Source organism: Rhea pennata, chromosome 5, assembly GCF_028389875.1.
Source record: "Rhea pennata isolate bPtePen1 chromosome 5, bPtePen1.pri, whole genome shotgun sequence".
NCBI classification, from domain to species: Eukaryota; Metazoa; Chordata; class Aves; order Rheiformes; family Rheidae; genus Rhea; species Rhea pennata.
This window is the reverse complement of record NC_084667.1, coordinates 40,248,651-40,270,290: the sequence shown is the minus strand read 5'-3', so window position 1 is coordinate 40,270,290 and position 21,640 is coordinate 40,248,651. Positions and strand designations below refer to the sequence as shown.

General features: G+C 40.7%; 1 protein-coding gene across 1 annotated transcript in view; it reads left to right on the top strand.

Annotated features, from left to right (window-relative positions):
• LOC134141634 (mucin-5B) overlaps window positions 1-20,885 on the top strand; it is a 43,325-nt gene extending 22,440 nt beyond the window's left edge. The window contains exons 20-47 of the mRNA XM_062577960.1: window positions 223-361; window positions 1,093-1,203; window positions 1,890-2,069; window positions 2,410-2,646; window positions 3,555-3,711; window positions 3,874-4,002; window positions 4,425-4,509; window positions 4,739-4,776; window positions 5,893-6,048; window positions 7,265-7,357; window positions 8,105-8,346; window positions 8,827-9,004; window positions 9,313-9,563; window positions 10,012-10,195; window positions 10,749-10,941; window positions 11,630-11,808; window positions 12,218-12,287; window positions 12,436-12,557; window positions 12,959-12,990; window positions 13,404-13,581; window positions 14,819-14,923; window positions 15,552-15,592; window positions 16,161-16,283; window positions 17,133-17,228; window positions 18,431-18,559; window positions 19,261-19,300; window positions 19,994-20,117; window positions 20,711-20,885. Coding sequence (XP_062433944.1) covers window positions 223-361; window positions 1,093-1,203; window positions 1,890-2,069; window positions 2,410-2,646; window positions 3,555-3,711; window positions 3,874-4,002; window positions 4,425-4,509; window positions 4,739-4,776; window positions 5,893-6,048; window positions 7,265-7,357; window positions 8,105-8,346; window positions 8,827-9,004; window positions 9,313-9,563; window positions 10,012-10,195; window positions 10,749-10,941; window positions 11,630-11,808; window positions 12,218-12,287; window positions 12,436-12,557; window positions 12,959-12,990; window positions 13,404-13,581; window positions 14,819-14,923; window positions 15,552-15,592; window positions 16,161-16,283; window positions 17,133-17,228; window positions 18,431-18,559; window positions 19,261-19,300; window positions 19,994-20,117; window positions 20,711-20,885 — 3,787 coding nt within the window. The remainder of the gene's footprint in view (window positions 1-222; window positions 362-1,092; window positions 1,204-1,889; window positions 2,070-2,409; window positions 2,647-3,554; window positions 3,712-3,873; window positions 4,003-4,424; window positions 4,510-4,738; window positions 4,777-5,892; window positions 6,049-7,264; window positions 7,358-8,104; window positions 8,347-8,826; window positions 9,005-9,312; window positions 9,564-10,011; window positions 10,196-10,748; window positions 10,942-11,629; window positions 11,809-12,217; window positions 12,288-12,435; window positions 12,558-12,958; window positions 12,991-13,403; window positions 13,582-14,818; window positions 14,924-15,551; window positions 15,593-16,160; window positions 16,284-17,132; window positions 17,229-18,430; window positions 18,560-19,260; window positions 19,301-19,993; window positions 20,118-20,710) is intronic.
• The last annotated feature ends 755 nt before the right edge of the window (window positions 20,886-21,640 follow it).

The following is a 21,640-nucleotide window of genomic DNA, read 5'->3' as shown; positions in this document are numbered from 1 at the left end:
GCTGCCTGCTGTCAGTCTTTAATGGTTTAAATGATATTTAAAGGAAAAATACGATAAAAATGTACAAAGTTCAAAGATGCATCTTGGTAAAAACCACAAATTTTCTGGTTAGTAAGCCATCTTATGGCATGGTCTCAGAATAGCTGGAAGAATGAAAGACTTTCTTTGAAGTAAAACTGCGCTTGACACAATGACTGTGAACCTTTGTATTTCACCTCCCAGCACCTGTGACAAAAGGCAGTGGAAATGTACACACAACCCCTGCAAAGGAACCTGCACGGTCTATGGAAATGGACATTACATGAGCTTTGATGGAGAGAACTTTGATTTCCTGGGAGACTGTGATTACATTTTAGCTCAGGTATCAAAGTTTTTCACTTTCCTGTCTGTGTGCTTTTCACAGTTTACACTTCAGGATTCAGTTTGAATAATTAGAAGCCTATCCCATGCAAGATCATAAATCCTGATGCGCAGAGCCCACCCCCTTGTCTCTTGTACCTAGAGCAATGCAGTAAGACTTCTTTCCATACAAAAGCAAAGCAATTACCCCTCAGAAATGACACAAGAGGGCACTGTGTGATCCTAAATGGTTTACTGCTGGAAAGGACAGCCCTTTTCCTGGTGTCATTCCATCATTTGCAGTGGGAAAGGATTGCTATGATGTGGAAAAGCTAAATGTCTCTATAGATCATCCTTGTGTGATAGTACTTTTTTGTGAGAAAAGCATGTAAATGTTACTGGGTGAGCCTAAACTCGTGTACAATAATTGTGTATGAGACAGAATTCAATGAGATGTTTTGTCATCTCCAGATTACAATTGTTTGTGCTAATATTAAGAAAAGTATACTGTATATTTTTGGCTGTGCATGACTGATACTACAGAAAGTTAATTTTTCAACGAAGACTTTCACCTTAAAATTTCTGGTCAAGTATAAACAGTTCAGCTATGACCAAATTCTTCTAAAATGCCCAGAGTTTTGATGAGCAAAAACTGACAAAATAGCTAAGTCAGATAAAAATATCATGTGTTTAGAGCTCCTGAAAATGTTTAAGACTGGGCTAACCTAACACAATGTTACAAATTTTTCTAAGGATTTTTGCCCCAACAACATGGATGCTGGCACCTTCCGAATTGTAATTCAGAATAATGCCTGTGGAAAGTCGCTCTCCATCTGCTCTCTGAAGATCACTCTGATTTTTGAGGTTTGTCTAGAACGAGTTATAACCGAGGAGGTGTGAGTTTTAATTATGTGAGCAGTTAGTGTATTATGCCCTTATATTATGCCTTTGTATTCCAGTTTAAACATGCAGAGAGACAAAAGCACTCTGTGTTGCTGTGCATCTGTATCTGTGACATTAGTGTTGATGGAGTGGTGATAAAGTTTAGAGGAGCGTGTTTCTGTGCCTGGGCTTGAGCATAGGGCAGACCTATCTATAGAGGGAAGAGTTTCTTCCTTCCAACTCAGGTTTAGCATTTCCCCAAAGCATATGAAAAACGGAAAAGTGATTTCTCCCAGGAGGCGGGGGGAGACTGTGAAACAGATAGGCATGACAACTGGTATTTGAGCACACCCATGCTCTTCAGAGCAACTGTGCCCAGCAAAATGGATTTCTGCTAGAATGCAAACAATTTCTATGGCCATGAGGTAAAACTTGTGATGCCTGGGAAGAAGTTTCCCAAAGAATTCACAGGGTTTTGTCTGTGTCTTGGAGGCCAAGTCTCACAATTCTGAGGACAGAAATAGGCTGAGACTAGAAATAGGCTGAGGATAGAGATAGGCTGCAAGTATTACAGAAAAATGAGATGAATGACAAAGATGGAACATCAGTCCTGTTGTGCTGAGTTTTCTGTTTGATTTCCTTCCATGCAATTTATTTACTCCTTTTAGAGCAGTGAAATCAGGCTCTTGGAAGGAAGAATCCAGGAGATTGCTACTGATCCAGCAACTGAGAAGAATTACAAGGTGGATCTCAGAGGAGGTTATATTGTGATTGAAACAACTCAAGGAATGAACTTTATGTGGGACCAGAAGACTACAGTTGTTGTTCATGTGGCACCATCTTTCCAGGTAGGTGCAGGACTGACTGAGAGCTACAACGTCAAATTTAAGAGTCACACATGTAGTACTGGAGACCCAGCCTGAAAAGCAGAGCTTGGAAAAGAGTTCAATCCAGTGGACAAGAAGCAGCAAGTGGACCACATTTTGTGTTTTATTTCACCATGCAGTCAGTACAAAGTGCTCCAGAATATTTGGATCTAGAAGTAAAGCCAGATGCTTTGCAGTATTAGAGGGCTGAGAGTGATTTTGTCACTAGACTCCAGCTTTTTCTAAGACCTATTTTGATGACTGTTTAGAAACTTGCAACTATTTTCCTTTTTCACTTACTATACCTGTGCAAATTACCCAGGGAAAAGTCTGTGGCCTTTGTGGGGACTTTGATGGCCGCTCAAGGAATGACTTTACGACCAGAGGGCAGTCAATGGAGATGAGCATCCAGGAGTTTGGAAATAGCTGGAAAATAACCAGCACCTGCTCAAATATAAACATGACTGACCTGTGTGCCGATCAGCCTTTCAAATCTGTTCTGGGACAGAAACACTGCAGCATCATTAAGAGTAACATCTTTGAAGCCTGTCACAGTAAGGTAATCTTGTTCTCTTCTTATCTGCAGTACTCTCACATTAAGCATTTTTCTGCAGTTATGGAGTACGTTTGTGCACAAATCGTTACTATTAAAGGCTGTTACACAGTGTCCTAGAATACAATGGCTACATCTCTCAAAACCTCACTTTATTGTTATACCAGCTAAATCCTGTTGCACTGTATTAATGAATCAGAGTGGTGCCTGTTTGGAATAATCAAAGACAAAAAGGAAAATTGCCACTCCGTGCAGAAAGCTAGGTATCAGTTTGTGATCAATAACTCAGTATAAGGCTATACTTATGGGGTTCCTTAGGAAAATCAATTCAAATTACCCAAAGGAATACATTATTTGGTAAATTTTGGAAGCAAATTGAATTAATCTAAACAGAAGAAAAGCTACTAATTCTTGATGAGAATGTCTATACAAGGCTTCAGTGCAGTTTAGTAATCTCTTTTAAGAGTTATTTGGGCTTAATTTCTTTGGTTAGCTCATGCTGACAAAGGTTAAAACACAAGTGATGTGAAATTCAGTGGAAATAAGATTACATTTGGAGTTCATTTTGATGTTATTTCTCAATTAGAGAGTGCATACACTATACATTTGTGCTAACCCAAACCAAGGTAGATCTGTCCTGCAGAAATTACATCGAAAAGATACTTTGTGTGTAGATGCAAGTATTACAAACATGAGAATGAGAAGATTTAGAGTCCAAGTCCACCAGACAGGTGAAAACTTTACCTATTGTGAAATATCAGAGCTCCTTCCTGGCAATCCTAGACTGTCACTGACTCAGCCTGGTTCTCCCCAAGATACTGACACTGGATGGCAGAATTTCAGAGCTCATTCTCTCATTAAAAGACAATGTGGGAGAAATATCTGTGATAACAGATCTGTTGATATTTTGATAGGTGAACCCAATACCGTATTATGAATCTTGTATTTCTGACTTCTGTGGCTGTGACAGTGTGGGAGATTGTGAGTGCTTTTGTACCTCAGTTGCTGCTTATTCAAGAAGCTGTAGCAGAGCTGGCATCTGTATTGACTGGAGAACTCCTGCCATTTGTCGTAAGTATTCCTTGAAAAAGCACACAGAAAAGCAATATTCCATGTACTTGGGCTTCTGACTTCTGGGCGCATACATGACTTAAACTCTTGTTTGTAAAAATTAGAATGTAAACCTTGCTAGAGATCTGAGATTTGGAGTTTTTTTTTCTTTTTCTGTTCCAGCTGTGTTCTGTGATTATTATAATCCACCTGACAAACACGAGTGGTTTTATAAACCTTGTGGAGCCCCTTGTCTAAAGACCTGCAGGAACCCACAAGGAAAATGTGGTAACTTGCTGTATAGTTTAGAAGGTAATTTTTGATGGACTTTGATGGAGTGTACAGGAGGCAAAGCTAGTAGTCCTACTTTAAATGTCTTAAGCATCAAGGTTGCTGTCTTCCATGAACGACTATTTCATTCCATTCCCAGAAACTCACTGACTGAGCTTTGGGCTAATTCCCCATTGTGCCGTTCAGAGCAAAATTTGCCTCTGCCTTTAAAATTGGGCAGAGATACAAGGACATTAACTCTAAATTTACACAGAATAATTCTCCATTGACAAATAGAGTTATTAAAACCTTTGAGGGACTGGGAAAAAGAAGATGAGGACAAATAATTGGCAATATGAAGAACCCCACACTCATTTGAGAATCAAATATGCCACTGAGAGGTATTTGTGCTTGCCCTATATCTGTGTGAAGGAGACCAAGGACACTTTGTGTTAACTTTCCAGGCTGTTACCCGGAGTGTGATCCTGAGAAACCGTATTTTGATGAGGACCATAGAGAGTGTGTTTCCCTCCCTAACTGCACCTCATGGTAGGTCAGGTGATGGTAAGAGGGGCAGAATAGGATTGGCCATGACTATCTAGGCAACATCTGGTTTATGTTTATAGTGGCATATAGTGCCATGGCAGTGGCAATCATAATTAAATCCTAAAGGAGTAGGCTTCTTTGTAAAAATAGATACAATTGTAGACTTTTGTTGTTATTCTATATATCGACTCAAATCGGTAAAATGATCTTATCCTTTCCTCTTTACCTTCAGTGATCCTGAAGAGACACTGTGTACTGCAGACTCAAGAGGTAAGTTTTCACCACCCTCATCATTCCTATTTATCCTGTTAGGACAAGCAGGACTCAATATCATGTGATACTGCAGCCTCATTGCCAGTAGGACTTCAGCTAGTTAGTTCAGTAGATGGAGGCACAGCAATGCCTTAATAAGCCAAAAGAAGCCTTTGACCTGAAGAAAGGATAATCTAAGGATTATCCTAGGGATTAAGTGTTAAAGATAATCAGAAGGAGTTAGGAGAGAGGCCTGAAATGTGGGATTCATCTCAGCTAGGTAAATACTAGTTCATCAGGTTTATATTTTCTTGTAGTCAATGCAAACATAATAGCCTGAAGCAGGCCATTCATGATATGGTTTTAATGGGCGCTTTTAGAATGGGGTGAATCTTCCTGTAGTGATGCTATTTTCTGAACCCTGATGACGTAAGAAACCTAGACAACTATCTTACGTTAAACAATTGATGTTTATATGCCTCAAGGCATTTTGGAGGTGTGGGTTATGCTCCAGGAGCTGCAGTGAAATGTTAAGCAAGCCATGCAAAAGATCAGATATCAGTTCATTGCCAGAAATGGGAGAAACCACATCTCAAAAATGCAGGGATAATCCTTGACCTAGTAGACAACACTTCTTCAGTTTTGCTAATTTGTTACAGTAATAGATATTTTCTACTGGGTTCTTAGGCAAACATTCTCCAGAAATTGGAGAGCTTCTCATGTATTTAAATGAAACTGTTATCATTGCAATTTCCTGATTAGTGGATGGAAATGGATGTGCAACAGCTTTTTAGCCAGTGTCACATCCCCCATCAAGAGGGAATGGCCCCTGTGTTCCAGGCTGGGTGAGCACAGTACCACTTCTGACTCTTTCACCACCCAGTAACTCCTTTATGCAAACTGACTCTGAGAAACACCATCAACAAAAATCCAACTCAATTTAAATTAAAGAAGTAGACTCTCAATGTGACTCCTCAAGTAGAAACTGAGAAAGCTTTATAGCCTGGCAATTCACATTCAGTGATATGAGCCATAGAATGGTAAATCCAGAGGGTTTTTTTTTTTTCATTTGTGTATTTATATTATAAAACAGTGTCTCCTGGTACCATGACATTTATTCTCTTGTTACTTCAGATTGCCTTTGCTGCTACAATGGGAAGACTTACACCTTAAATGAAATAATATATAGTCAAACAGATGGAACTGAGTGCAGTAATGCTGTCTGTGGCCCCAATGGGGAAATCATTAAAACATTCATCCCTTGCAGAACATCATTCACACCAGCACCAGGTACTAGATTTATAAGGGATTTGGTGAAAAAAGTCTGTAATGGTGACAAGATTCCTCTGTCTTGGAAAAGACTACTCCTAGCTGATAGGTACCTGATAGGATAAGCACAGAATTTTAGGCAATTGAAGTTCCAGGAAGGAGGGGGTAGACCTTGTGAGGCTCATGTGGGGGCAAAGTGTCTTTTTTTCTTTTTCTTTTCTTTCTTTTCTTTTTAATAGATTCCTACTTTTGGAGAGGAAAAGAGAGAACAGAGATTCAGCCACTTCTCAGTACAACTTTTATAGTAGCTGTGGGCTTATCATAATTGATATTCTGTTATCAGTCCTGGTATTTCATAGTTCAAAACCCTGTTTTCTTCCCTCTCATCATCTGTGTCCCACTGTTGTTCTTACTGTTCTGTTTTCCATCTTGGAGTCAGTCAATCTCAAATAGGTCACTGGAGCAAGCAAATCAAGGTAGCTGGTGGTTTACTCCCTTTACAAAGGAAAAGTTGTGGAATGAAGAGGAAGCAAATCAACAGAAAATAGAAAGTAAAAAAGAGATAAAGAAAAGATGAAAATATGAAACATGATTATAGCAAAGAAAAGCAAGTGTCTAAAAAAAGTGTCTTAATCTGATGGCAAACTTTACAAAGTAGGACAGGGAAAATTAAAGGTTCTTTTCTCTGATGAGTAGAAAAGCTGAAGACTTGATGGTCAGCCCATGCGTTTCATATTTGCTACAAGTGTTAACATCTGGAGCAAGACATGTAGTAAGGTGGTGGCTAAGAAAGGAAAAACTATTTGAAGCAGAGTGTAGGGTAGCCAAGTTATGCATTTAAATGATCTGTCTGTATTTAAATCAACAGATACTTTGCAACCAGGCATTAAAAGAGACAATGGTGTCCCACTGGAAATTACCTCTCCAAAGCCAGGTGAAGTCCTAGAGGAACAGAAAGTTCAAAGAAAACTTAATTTAGAATGAATTGAGAGTCAGTGGAAGGCCTGTAAATTTTATTCTACGTGGAGAAAATCTGACTACAGTGTGAAGTGTGTGTATATGATTCTAATAGCATACAACATGCGTGTATGAACACTAAAGTAACTGTACAAAACATGATGGGGATGTAAAATGATTCTTTCCCCTCCTTGTGATTGTATAGCATGTAATAGATGATACAGGACTTGAATTTAGAGTAGTAGAGGATTTGAATATTAATTAATTTCATTTCCTGCAGTGATGCATATGCAGCCTGTAACATCTGCACCACCATCCCCGACAGTAGCCACTCCCTGCTTCTGCAGTGACAATGGGCAATTGATACAAATGGGTGAGAAACTGTTTAATTTCTTCGGTCTGCATCCTTGATGTAGGAAGATGGACTGTTAGATAAATATGGTCCAGACAAGCACTCGTTCAGCCTACTGCAGTTGCATGTTACCAGGACCCATTACATTTCTGAACTGCAGCTGACACCTTCAGACTTACAGCTCTTCTGTATCCTGTAACTTTGTCCTGTTTTGGATATCCTTGTTGTAAGGGAGCTTGGAGCAGATGTTAACTTCACTGGGCTCCAGTGCAAACCCTGGATCCCAGATCCCCAAATGTGGACTTGTAATCCACATTTATATTCCAAAGATAGAAGACTGAAGTCCCTCCATCTATCAGTGGCTCCTGAAGCACCCACCTGCTGATCTGTATGAATATAGGATGCAGTCAGTGATGTACTAGCATGCTCCTTTGCTGTACTCATTTTCAGTTCTTACTAATATACTTACTGAATACAGAAGAATTGCAGATTAGCCACCTGTGGCCTTCCCTTAGCCTTTGTGTTTTGGATGAATTGAGCTCTGGTTCTATCATAAAATTCAAAGATTTGCAGTCTGAGAGCCTCAGTTCAATGTGGCTGTTAGATGCAGACAGGACCGGCTAGTTAGAAGCAGAGCTGTGTTTGAGAATTAGTAGGTGGCTGACATGAAAGAAAAGTGATTGTGTGTGGGCCCTGGGATTCATAACAAATCTTGACCAGTTTCATGGACAACTCAGTGCTAACTATAGGGATTTTTTGGCCTTGCAGGAGAAAATGTTTCCCTGCCAGTGAATGTATCAGGTCGTTGTGCTTATTCCGTTTGCAATGCATCGTGCCAGATTGAATTAATCTGGACAGAGTGTAAAGTAGGTCATGCTGAGCCTCTCAAGATCTGTGATCCAGACTCTGAAACCTGTCTACTGACATCTGCTCTGAATGCAACAAGCCCAGTTCCTGCTTCCACGGCAGCTCCTGTGAGCGATTGTCTTGGACTCATTCCTCCCAGGAAGGTGAGAGACTTGAAAGAAGAGGATGTGGCTCTTCAGCTGCAGCATTGCCTGCAGCCAAGATTTGGTTTTCTTTAAATCCATACTTCTCTGATACTGGTAACTACTACTACAGTTGGACTGCAAATGTTGCTGAATTGGATGATTTAGTATTATACCACAAGCCCCAAAATAATTTAGAGAAGAAGTTGAAAATTATTCTATTCAGCTGAAACACCTAACAGACTGTAGGTAGGCAGAGCTACCAGGGCTAAACAAAGGCCAGCACCTTAATATTGACTCCTACACACAATGTTGTAGAACAGAAGTAGCTTTCAAGGCTCTTTTGATTGCTGTAGGTTTTCTGATTCTCAGAGGAAGCGTAGATAGCAAATATCACCATGCCAAACAGTTAACAAAAAGCTGTGTGCTTGGTGTGTGAGATTTAAAAAGCTTTGGTACATTACTTCGGTATGTTCCTCTCCTGTCTCAATCTGTCAATAGTTTAATGAATCGTGGAACTTTGGAAACTGCCAGATTGCTACTTGCTTGGGAGAAGAAAACAATATTAAACTGTCCAGCATGACTTGCCCTCCTCAGCAACTGAAACTCTGTGTCAATGGTTTCCCATTCACAAAACACCACGATGAAACTGGCTGCTGTGAAGTCTTTGAGTGTCAGTGTAAGTACTGTGGCAGAGGAATTCCTGAAATCTATGTTATGTCCAGCTGGTCCTCAAGCAGGATAAATCTATATGATCAAATTCCATACTAAGTTATGATCAATTCAGTGGAAGGTAATGGAGCAGAATTCCCACCTAAAACATTGTCCAATAAGCACAGAAAGAAGTGTTGCTGATAAGGTAGCTTTTCTGCATCTAACTGGTCATTTCAGCTCTCATGGAAAGAGATAAACAGAGTTAAAAAACAGTTTGCACTTGCAGGGAATTGAGAGGAAGCCCAACTTGAAGTCTGTCACTGTGTTTTCTAGGTATTTGCAGTGGATGGGGAAATGAGCATTATGTGACTTTTGATGGAACATATTATCATTTCAAAGAAAACTGCACATATGTCCTTGTGAAGCCAATTCAACCTGACTCTCACAGCTTCTGGGTTAACATAGACAACTACTACTGTGGTGCCACTGAGGGAGCAATTTGTTCCATGTCCCTTCTCATTTTTCACTCCAACTCTGTTGTTATTCTGACACAAGCAATGGAACATGGAAAAGAAGCAAACTTGGTGAAGTATTTATTAAAATGAGTTCTCAATATTATTATGTGGTAGTTATATTACTGTACTGCCAAGTGCCCTACCATGATAAAGGATAAAGCTTGTAAAAAATGAGATGGATGGCAAATGCAGTTATGTTTCTGTCTCTTTCTTAATGTCAACAAAAATTTGCATATTCTAAAAATTTGATTAAGATGGGAAATGATCACATAATTGAAAGCTGTTGTGTTTTCTTTCCTGACACAAGTAGTCAAATACAAATTACAACATATTAAATAGATATCATAAAGAACTAGCAGGCCACTACTTAAATGACTGCTTTCATCAGATTTTATTTGGTACTGCTGAGGTCTGAATTTGTGCTATGCCTTCCAGTTACTCAAGCTGTACACTTTGCACAACAGATGGATATTCACAGAGCACTTTTGTGTCCTTTTTTTTTTTTTTTTTTTTTTAGATTCTGTTTAATGGTAAGAAAGTTGTTCCAAACATTTCCAAGAATGGTATCAGGATAACCAGTTCTGGCCTTCACGTCATAGTTGAAATACCTGAATTAGAAGTTTATGTCTCCTACAGTCGACTTGCATTTTACATAAAACTTCCTTTCAGAGTGTTTTATGACAATACTATGGGGCTGTGTGGTGAGTGTCCTGTTCAACTGACAGCAATGAACCTAATAGTGTTCTCCTTCTTTCTCTCATACCCTTATAAATGCCTCTGGATCCATGCTACTCCACTGAGTTTTATTTGATGCATATATTTAATGGATCTCTCCCTGTTTGGTGGAAAGACACTGCTAGAATGTGGAGTTTAAGTCACGGCCTTCCATTCTGTCCACATCTGATGGCGGATGGGGACAGGTTCTTTCTAAACTGTGCCTCGGGATCGTATCTAATCAGGATGGAAAAGTAGGGCCCTGTGCTGGACAAAACTATCTTATTTGCCTTAGCCACACAGAGGAACATATCAGGTGACAGCTCAACTCTGCTTTTCATGGGTAACTGGCAACTAGCTCTTCTAGCCTTCTCTTCCTACAGACAGTTCTTGTGAGTTCATCCAGGACCCCATGTATTTGTTACCTTCTCACAAGGGTCAGAGCTCCCCCCTTTCCTTGTTGTGGGTATAGCTTTTTTCTCGAAAAGCAACTTTATCACCTGTCCATGAATTGTCATTTTGCTTTTGTATTGCTGTCAGGTACCTGCACCAACCAAAAGTCTGATGATGCTATGAAGAGGAATGGTGAGATCATTGAGTCCTTCAAAGAGATGGCACGAGATTGGAGAGTGCCAGATCCTACCAACAGATACTGTAATCCAGGTGCCTCAGAACTGGCTGTGGTTCAAAATCAGCAGCACTGTGAGCCTACTGATTTGTGTAAAATCATCTGGTAAGACAACTTCTGCAGGTGTCAGATGGAGAAGTCCACAAGATAATTCTGTACTTTACCGCATGGCTTGGGAGAACTGCCTATGGGACTTGATGAAAATGTAAAGTCTAGTCTACCTTTTAAAGCTGAGCAGTGAAATGAAGTGTGAATGTTGCCGAATTTGGCAAATATTTTTCAGCTACATCATCAAAATCAGTCCTCCTTTAACAGTGTCTGCTGCTTGGCACTACCTTAGCCTGACAGTTCTGGAAAAGTTAAACAGGGGTTCTTAGATATAATTAAGTATCTGAAAATTCTGGATGAGAGGGACACAGTCAAAATACATTAAGCAAATGTTTGTGTCTGATTTTTAAAATTGGATGTCAAACATGCTAACGTAAAAAGATCTGTATTTAGAATTACAGCTGTCAGCTATGAAGATGACTTTTCTTTGCAGGTATCAGTCCAACATAAAATCCTTTCCTCTCAAAATGTTGTAAAGAATGGGAGGTAAAGCTCATTCTTAATTTAGCTATGTAGGTCTGAGTGATATATAGTGCCATGGGCATATTCCCTATCAGAGCAATTTGCCATTAGATTTTTACCTTGAGGCTTTCTCCGGATGGGGACATTTGGTTCTGAGTTGAATTTGTCCTTGGAAGAAGTCCAAGAAAATGAAAAGCCTTGCCTGTTTTCTTGCTTTGCAAAGGAATCTGACTGCCTGCCATGGCATTGTTCCCCCACAACCCTACTACGTGGCCTGCGTCGCAAGCGGGTGCTCAGAACAGGGCCCGCAAGCTGAGTGCCAGAGTATGCAGACGTATGCAGCCTTGTGCGGGCTCCACGGGGTCTGCGTTGACTGGCGGAGTCAGACGAATGGGTGGTGTGGTAAGTCTGAGAAAGGTCTGCTGGTGGCAAAGCATCTCTGGTCTGCCCTTCCCTCACCCCCGTGAGTCAGTTTCTGTTCCTCAGCATAATCAGGTCTGAATCTTTCCTTAGCTGAGGCGGACCTGAGAAAAGCAGGAACAAAGCGGAGAAGTTGTTCCACCACAGAACTAATGCAAACCAAGTGGGGAGCTTTCTCAGAGTCCCCTCTGAGCAGCTCAGTGGTGATGCTGTTTGGGACCTGTCCCACTTTTCTCCCCTGCACATTATCTACAGCTTCATCACTAGATGGCAATACACAGCTTCCTCCTCCTCCTGGGCAGGGGTGGTTTTTGGTTGGTCTATATGTGCCAAAGGGTGCCAATAGGCCTAGGAGATCTAACCCCCCCCCCCCTGTTGTAATGCTCCACAGAAGCCAGCTGTGCTCAGGATCAGGTCTACCAGCCATGTGGAGGACCAAAAAGAAACACTTGCTTCAGCAGGTGGGTCATTTCCTAAGGCAAAGGTCTGTAATTTGAAAAATGCCAAGGAAGGTAGGATATTAACATTCCTGTGGGATTTCAGTGTCAAATTGCCTGTGGGCATATTTCTGTCTCTCATTCTTTTCTTGTTTATATTCTAATTGTGCAGAGAACTTGTTGTGAATGCCATTCCCACCCAAAATAACACACCAGTGTTTGTTGAAGGATGTTACTGTCCTACTGGAAAAACTCTGCTGAATGATCACGATGGCATTTGTGTTTCTGTCTGTGGTAAGAACTAATATAAAAGGTGGGGTGAGGAGGGGGGGATCAAGAACCCAACTGGAGCTGCACATAAAGATTCCCTACTGCGTTCCTGGGACACCACATTCTGCACATTAAAGGACCAAACATATTCTGGGGGAGACCTTCATATTAACCCTTTCTAGCTAGGCTAGAAATGTTTCTGAGTGACAGTGTCTGCCTGCTCTTAGGCAGAAAGTGCAGCTTTTGAAAGAAAAAAAAGAGCTTTAAGATCTTCTGGTAAAGCACCTGTGATTTTGCAGTACAAATATCTTTCTTTTCATGTCCATTTCTCAGATTTCAAGACCCTCCTTCTATTCCTGTCTTCCAACTTCCGTTGTTTCCCCCAACACATGTTAAAGGAATCTTTAATTTATTCTGTTTTATAGGTTGCACTGCACAAGATGGATCAGTGAAACAGGTACGGAAAATCCTGTCCTTATGCTGCAACTGAATGCTGTGAAGTAGTGTAAAAATGGTTGCATGAGTTTCTTACTCTTTTCGTTCTAATCTTACATATCAGTGAACTGTAAAGATAGTGGGGAAGAAAACAACAGACTATTAATTTCTGAATTTCATTCCTTACCTGAGATAGGGAAGCAGAATTATCAGTCTGTGAGAATCACTGCTTTCCGGTAGAACTATCGGGTTTCCCTTATGAAACACATAAACTTGTAAAGTAAGGCAGCAGATAATAGTATTTTTTCCTTACAGTTCCCTTCTATCCCTAATGAACTAGGGCAATCCAGCCCTACCTTGCCTTGCAGCAGGCATGCATTAATCTAATACTTCTAGGGTTTGCTTTCTGAACTGCTACTTCTCTTGTTTTCACAGCCCAGTGAGGCTTGGGAGTATGACTGTCAATACTGTACTTGTGATGAAGCAACCTTGAACATATCTTGCTTCCCCCGCCCTTGTGCTAAGTCTCCACCTGTCAACTGCACTAAAGAGGGCTTTGTGCACAAAATAAGAGCACGTCCAGATGACCCATGCTGCACGGAGACAGTTTGTGGTGAGTGGGGATTCAGATCTTCAGATTCATTTGACATAGTTTACCTTCAGCAGTGACCCTCAAGTGAGGTTTCAAAGACTCCCCAGGTACTAGATACAACTAAAAGCACGGGAAGGGTCAGTCTTCATCAGACCACAGTTTTTTTCTGGCCCACTGGCTCTTTTGCAGATTTCTTTACAGTACAAGCAGTGTTTAGCAGGCTGGCATGTGCCTTGCCCCACTTCCACATGCTGCAGTTAAATTGGCGATCCAAGAGGTCTTTCCCAAAACCTCTCTAAGCTGCCAGCCTTTTGTCAGGGCTTCTTCAGAACCTGGGAGCTCTTTGGAGCAGCCAGGTCTGCTGCAGCTACCAGAGAGGAAAGTAGGGAGATATTTTCCAAGCCTCTGCCCACCTCATGCAGGACTTCATTTCTTCCACCTAAGTGCCAGGTGCCATCAGAAGTAATGCATGTTTTCTCTCAACTTTTCATTTGCATTCTCCCAAACCAAGGCATAGGGTGTATAAATCAGCCTCTTTCCTCACACACACAGGAGGAAGCATGATGGGGGATCCTGGCAACAGCAGGGCCTGGTTTTGGTCCTCACCCTGTCGTTCTTCCAGGAAGAGACCTACTGGGCTCCTTAAGTGCCTTGAGGGAGCAGTGGGCCCTGTCAGGGTGCTCTGTCTTATATAAAGGTCTTCATACCTTTACATTTTTGGCCCTTGTTCATTGCCTCATCATTTTTTTCACTTTCTCATTCATTTCTCTGTATGCAATTTGTTTCTCTGTCGCCTTTTTTGTCTTTGAGATGAGAGTGTTTAGTATTGTAAGAGATAGAACCCAGGGGGAGAAGAGAAGCAGGAGCAAGGGACAAAAATGTATGTCCAGGGAAGAGCTTTAGAATAGGACAAGCTTAGATGTTTCACCTGAGGGTACTCCTAACTTCCAAGAAAATGTGATTCAAGAATCATCTATTTCTACGTAAGTTCCCTTGTCTAGTAATTCCTACTGGCTGACTCAAGGTACTTGAGACATTCAAAGCTACTTTGTCAGCAAGAAACACTTAAGCATAGGAACTTACACTGAGCTTTCTCTTTGTGAATCTAAGTCCCTAAAAACAGAGTTTTCACAGGTAGAAATTGAACCTTGCTAAAGCAGAGCAATTAGGATATGACTTGGATGTTCAGACTTTGGTGTACAGGTAAAACTACCAGAAAGGATGCTTTGACTTACTTTATCTACATTGTCTGTTGCAGAATGTGATATAAAAACCTGCATTATCAACAAAACTGCATGTGACTTGGGCTTCCAACCAGTGGTAGCTATATCTGAGGATGGGTGTTGTCCTATTTTCTCTTGTAGTAAGTACTGTATTTCCTTAAGGTGCTTTATATATTCCTTGAACTATTGCACTTTTTCTAAATGGAACTTTGTGCAGGATCAAAATCACAAAATGTAACCTCTCCTCTTCCCTCCCAGCCTTTAAATTTCTTGTATTCTATTGAGAGGGAGCAACTGGTACAGGTTATCTCTAGCCAATATTCATACATTGAATTTCTGTAACATAGAAACCACCTAGAAACTTTGCTACAACAATGTGCTTTCAGAATCTCATGCCTAACCCAAACCCAGCCTCCCATTTGCTTTGTGACCATTGAGATGGCAAACAACAAAGAGGAGCTCAACTGATTTGAGTATGAGTAAAAATACGTGATGTAAATACTCTGCCATATGGGAAATGCCAGGATATAGAGTTCCACCCACTATGTGCATAAAATCGGAGCAGGTGTTAGATGTGGGCTTCAGGATAACAGTTAGAAACATGTCCCAGCTAACTTCTTTTTTTCTTTCTATGTGTAGGGTATTAAAGTCAGTGGACAGGCTCAGTTCTACTCTGCCTCTCCTATAAGTCACTGAGAATTTAGAGATCAGTACAGTAATTGGCTACATCATTCCTAGCACCACCTTTTCATTTTGTTTTTCTTGCAGTACCAAAAGGTGTATGTGTTTCTGAAGGAGTTGAATTTAAGGTAGGTCATCTTCCAGATGTTTCTTTTCATGGGCTGATGCAACCTGAATCAAAATGCTCTGAAATTCTCATTGGCAACATTCACATAAAATGCAGGATTAAAATAGCCCATAACATTCCCCTGCCAGTAGTCTTATGTATTATTAGAAATGTTACTGAGTAGATGCCCCTAGAGATCAGTAGCTTACTTACTAAATGAGATCTTACCTGTGTTTTAGAGTCAAGAAGTCAGGATGGTAATTGAATACAAAATTTAAATCTCATTAGATGTTGTAAGATTACTAGGTCAAACTGAGGAAAAATTGGAGTATGGCATTCATGAGATGAAGTAGTAATTCATTTAACATGACTGATGCACTTGGGAGTGTCAGCCTCATGTTAATTTTGTCATATTGATAGTATGAGGTTTGAAGTTAGAGACCTGAAAATATTCATTTCAGGAAGCTCTGTCAGAAGTAATTCCCAAGCACAACCATTTATTTTATTTTGGTCAAGAGAATGTATGTATATCCTTGAACCCGCAGAGTCCTTGCCGTGTCTTGTCTCCTCTCTCTATTTCTTCTTTTCAGCCTGGGGCAGTGGTGCCTAGAAAATCTTGTGAGGACTGTGTGTGCACAGACGAGCAGGATGTTGTTACACAAACCAACCGTATCCAGTGCATTCCAGTGAAATGCCAAACTGCCTGCCAGCAGGTCAGCTCTGTGCACTCAGCCTCTTGGACCAAGAACAATGGTTGTTGAGAGGATATATTGCAAAACTGGGACAATATAACAGGTTCCTCCCTAAAAGGGAGCAGGATATAATCTTCTGTTAGATTTTTCTTTTTCTCTAGCAAATTTAAGAAGTCACCCTTGGAATAGTGCCTTGAGGGAAAATGATTGCAAACTAGTTAAAGTGGAAACAGACTGCTGAAAGACTGTGTTGGTGTAGTCTATTGGCAGCTCAAAAATTAAGATTGCAAAAAAATTGCATATTCTAAGTGGTTTACCTGCGTCCAGATACGACTCAGTAATCACGAGCTAAGCACCTACGAAGTGTTGAGTACCTTGCTGAAGGCAAGCGAAGAATTGTTACTTTTCCATTCACACCCAGATACGGCCAGGCCCGCTATCAATCCTAAAAATGGATAAAACCATTATCCTTTATCCTGGGACCACCTGCAGCTAAAAAAGTGAAAGTGAAGTATACCTAAAACAAGGTGGAGGAAATAATTGCGTGTGCAGACATCTTCACATGCCTGACACAGTGACAATACTTGTGGATGTTGGTGTAGACCAAGCACTTGAGGATGCCGAGCTAATTACTTTGTCCCAATTAACTTGTGTGTTAGCATGAAGAAGCGTAGCCAATAACAAGGTCTTCAGGGTGAGTGAAGTGCCCCAGAGCTTGCTGTTCAGTAAGGGAAAGAAAGAGTTAAATTGTCAGGTTTCATTGGCAGATTTAGTGCAATTTCTAACGGGTTCAAACAGAAAAATAATTGGAGTGTGCTTCATGAACAAGACCCCAGGTGACATGGCAAAACAGTAACTTTATTTCCACAGGGCTTCCGCTACGTGGAAGAAGAGGGTCAGTGCTGCAGCCAGTGCCGCCAGGTGGCTTGCGTGGCAATTTTTCCATTTGGCAATGTGACCATAGAGGTGAGCACTCTCCTGCTCGGCACACAAGGCTGGATTACCAAAAAGACCTCAGCATTTCTGAAGCAGTGGCATGCTTTCTGAGGTTGGGAAGACCATTAGGAGATTTTAAAATTTATGTATTTCCAAATTAAATGTAGATGTTTATATGGCTGCTGTCTTTACTATGCACATCTCTCAGACACTGCTGTGTTGAGAATTACGCATCTCTGGCAGGAATGGAAATCAATTAACCCCTTTTCCTGGTATGCAAGAGAGAAAGATTTGGAAGGGATGTTGACATTGTGTAATACAGCTTTTGCAGAGATATGTGAGCTGGCTTCACATCACAGTGCTCCAAAACTAGAAACAGTGTCATTATGTTGCCCTGGGGATACAACGCTAAACTGTCTGAGTGAGCTGATACAGCTAAACTGCCCCTATTTCTGAATTTGCTGGAACTGAAATTGAAAGCGGCATAGCCACTTTAGTATAACGTGCCTTGGTAACACACCCACGTAACACAGCCGTATACCATGTCCTCTCAGCTTGGCATTGTGCAGGCATAATCTGAGCCTCAGGCAAGCTCTTTGATTTTATTACAGTCTGCTACTCCTGTGAACAGTTACTGATGTTGTCTCACTTCTCTGATAGCTCTGTTTTGCATCTTTTCTATTTATCCTTTTATTCCTTGATAATTTTTCTTCCAAACTACCCTTTTGCACGCCAACATATTCTTTTTACATTTTCCCTCAAACAAGGCTGCCGTGAGTAGGCTTTGCATTTATCCATTAACGTCTGTTACAAAGACTGTTTCCCTTTTTTTTTCATTTTTGGCTTTTTGTTTCCATCTGTTGAAAAAGCAAACTGCTGAAATCCTTTAAAAAAATTGATTTTTCTTCTGTGCATACTTCATTCCACATATGTTAACACAACCACGTTCTGTACTTAATAGTGCCTCTTAGCATTTCTGTTCATAACTCCATGCTCATTCAGCCATCAGCTTTTGATTCTTTCTACCTTGGTGGCAACAGAAGGGATTTTTACATAGACTGGTACTGGGTGAGCTTTGTACATAATTTGCAGATGTAAGTTCCAGGCATTTCGACACCTTCAGAGTGATATGGACAACCCAGTCCCTCTGGCAGCTCATTGACTGCATTACTATTGTATTACTTCAATTTTGTTGTTAATGTATATTGGATTTTTTTTCTGTCTTAATTCAGGTTGGAAAGAGTTATAAAGATCCATATGATAACTGTACTAAGTACACATGCACTGAAACAGCAGGCCAGTTTTCCTTGACTAGTACAGTAAAGGTCTGCCTACCATTTGAGGAGTCAAACTGTGTCCCAGTAAGTATTTTAGAGCTAGATAAAAGCCTTCTGGAATGAGTTCTGGTTCTACTGCTCTGAAAGGTTTCACTCTGAAAGGTTTCACTTTGAAAGTGAGCAAAACTAACTTCCCATGAAACCCCGGAGGGAACTGATAGACACTGTCTTCTGTGATGTGGTGCATCGCTAAGGAAAGGAGGAGTACATGAATAAGCAGGATGAGCAACAAGGGGGCTCCTCTGCAGCCTGGTTTTCAGTGGTTAGTGGCTTCCAGTAATTTTCAGAGGTGATGTGGGGATTCACAGCAGTTCTGAAAATAAAAGCAGGGATGAAGATGGCCATTGACCTAGATTAACTTTGCATTAAGTTCCTTATAGGTAAGGCTGTCTGTCTGCAGGAGAAGAGCTAATTCTCTGCTTTGAAGCTGACCAAAATTTTTGTGGTGGCTTCAATAGGATCTGCATAAGGCAGACCCGTGTTGTGGAACATTTTACCTGGCTTGTGTTATGACTTATACTTTTCAGAAAATTCATTCCTTCCCTTGCTGGATTTCTTTAAAACTCTTTTGTATATAAGTGGTACAGCCAGTTTTGTGATGTGGAATCAGTCTGTTGGTTAAAGATGCTGGAAGGTGTTTGAACTCTCATTGCTATTAGTTGCTTAGCATTATGCACATCTTAGTGTATCTGAACTGTTCTCTTTACGTTTGCTTTCAACCACAGGGGACAATTGATGTGACTTCAGACGGCTGTTGTAAGACATGTGAGTGTGTTAAATCACTGATTCCCTAATGAAGCACTGTTTGCTTCTCCACTGCTTGTAGCCCCGGATCCTTTGGTCCTTCATGCAGTGAGCATCTGCAGTTTCCACAGATACTTGTGGGACAGAAGGATTGTTCATACTTCCCCAGCACTGTTTTCTGCCTCATAGCTGAGGCTCAAAATCTGCATCATTCTTCCAGTGGAGATGCTAAAAATCTTTGTGATCTCCTTTTCTGTATTTTTAAAGAACTAAAATACTGTTAGTTTAAACTATATTTCTAATGAGAGAATTTGCAGAAAATATGTTCTCTGTTCTTCTGTCTGGAAATTACATACAAAAATTTTTTTTTTCTTTAGGATCCACCCATCTACCCAGAAACTATTGGCCATTATAGAGTCTCACACATTAACAAACGTCATTTATAGCAATAAAAAAACCTCTTTGTGTCTCCTTTAGGTCTTGGTTCAGCAGTAGCTTTACATGAACTTATATATGTCTTTATTTGAGTTATTCATTCTCAAACAGAAAAGTGTCTTGACAAGCATGGAATTAGTGACTCTTTGGTATTTAATTATGCACTTGAACTATAACAGATTTTAGCAGGATGATCTGCCCTTGCTTTCCTAGCAAGTATCTTTCAAAATGTTTCCTCTCCAATCTGAAAAAGTCTAATGGAAATGATCTCCCACACAGGTATTGACCTGCCACATAAATGCAAACTTAATATGAAAGAGCAGTATATCGTTCACAACCACTGTAAGTCTGCTGCTCCAGTCCCCATGCCTTTCTGTGAAGGGACGTGCAGTACCTATTCCGTGTAAGTAGAAAACCTTTTGATGTTCTTGCTGGTGTCTGATCTTCCTGGGTTCCTGTCCCCAGGAGACGCAGCTGTTTGTCCCCTTCCCACTGTAGAAGGACCTGGTTAGGCAACAGAGCGTGCAGAACAGCAGCCTTTAGCGATGTGACTGAATGTCATGCTTAGGCTTTAGTGTGATAGGTGTGCCTATCTTACCTAGGAAAGCAAGCCACTATAAAAACAGATCTGCTAAAATTTGTTAACTAACCTGTTCTTACACACCCCCTTATGCAATTTTTAAACAGCTTTGGGGTTTGTGGTTCCCCCCCCCCCCCGCTCTTTAGTGTCTGCATAAATTGGTCATTTCTGTTTTGCCAGAATGGGCCTAACTAAAAATCCATTGTAGTGACTAGGATTTTCCCATGGGCATCAGAGAATTAGGCTCTACATGGCTTGTAGCATCATGAGAATAGACTGTTTTGAATGAGCAGGAAAGTGGATAGGAAATGTTTACTCCTTTATTCCTTAGAAGTACCTATGTTCTGAGCAGCAGATACTGAATGACTTGGGAAAACAGCAGGCTGCAGGCTGATGTGTGAATTCTGTTTCCACAGGTATTCCTTTGAGGCCAATGAAATGGAACACAAATGCATTTGCTGCCATGAAAAGAAGAGTCATGAAGTGCAGGTGGAACTGGTTTGCTCGCAGGATAAGACAATGCATTTCACATATGTGCATGTAGATGAGTGTGGATGCATGGAAACAAAATGTCAGAAGAGGGGAACATGAACGTAATCTCTTGGAGACATTTCAGCTCCCATTTAATGCTTCTCTAGCCTGTGAGTAGTTTAGAACAAAGCTGTGAGCATCCTTCTAACAACAGTACTTTTCTCTTTTGCTTTTTCCTTCTGGTAATATATGCAGTTATGAAAATTAGCCAAAGGATTTTGCTCTGTGTGTTTCTAGAATAAACTGCATTTTAAAGAGGACTTGTTCTCCTGTTTCAGTGATGCTGCTAATGGGACAAGGTGACTAGTGTCTTTCCTCTCATAGTGATACATAAACTGAGGTTATTACAAGGCACTCCAGAGACAGCTCATGCCTTTCAAAAGTCTTGTCTGAAGAAAATACAAGTTATCAAACAATACCCATACATATCACTTCATTTCACTCGGAAGAAAAACAGCAATAGCTTTTACAGCTGCAGTTCAGTCCATCAGACAGGCCTGAGCTAAGGGGCAAGAGTACCTTTCCATTCTTCTCACGACTGGTTTTGCACCTCATTTCACTGAGAATCTGCATCACTGGAGGAAAGCAAGATACTGTTTTGTATAGTGAGCACTACATCAGGAGTGTTAAAAACATGTTTTACCTATATGCAACAGAATTGTAAGAACTTTTAAAGTTCTTATCTCACTGGTGTACTCTTTTATCTGCAAAGACCACATCAAACTTTGAGATGTGTGTCTGGTGAGAGACTGAAATTCAGTCCCCCTGCTCATGACAGAACTTCATCTTGTGTTATGAATGATTGACTACCAGCT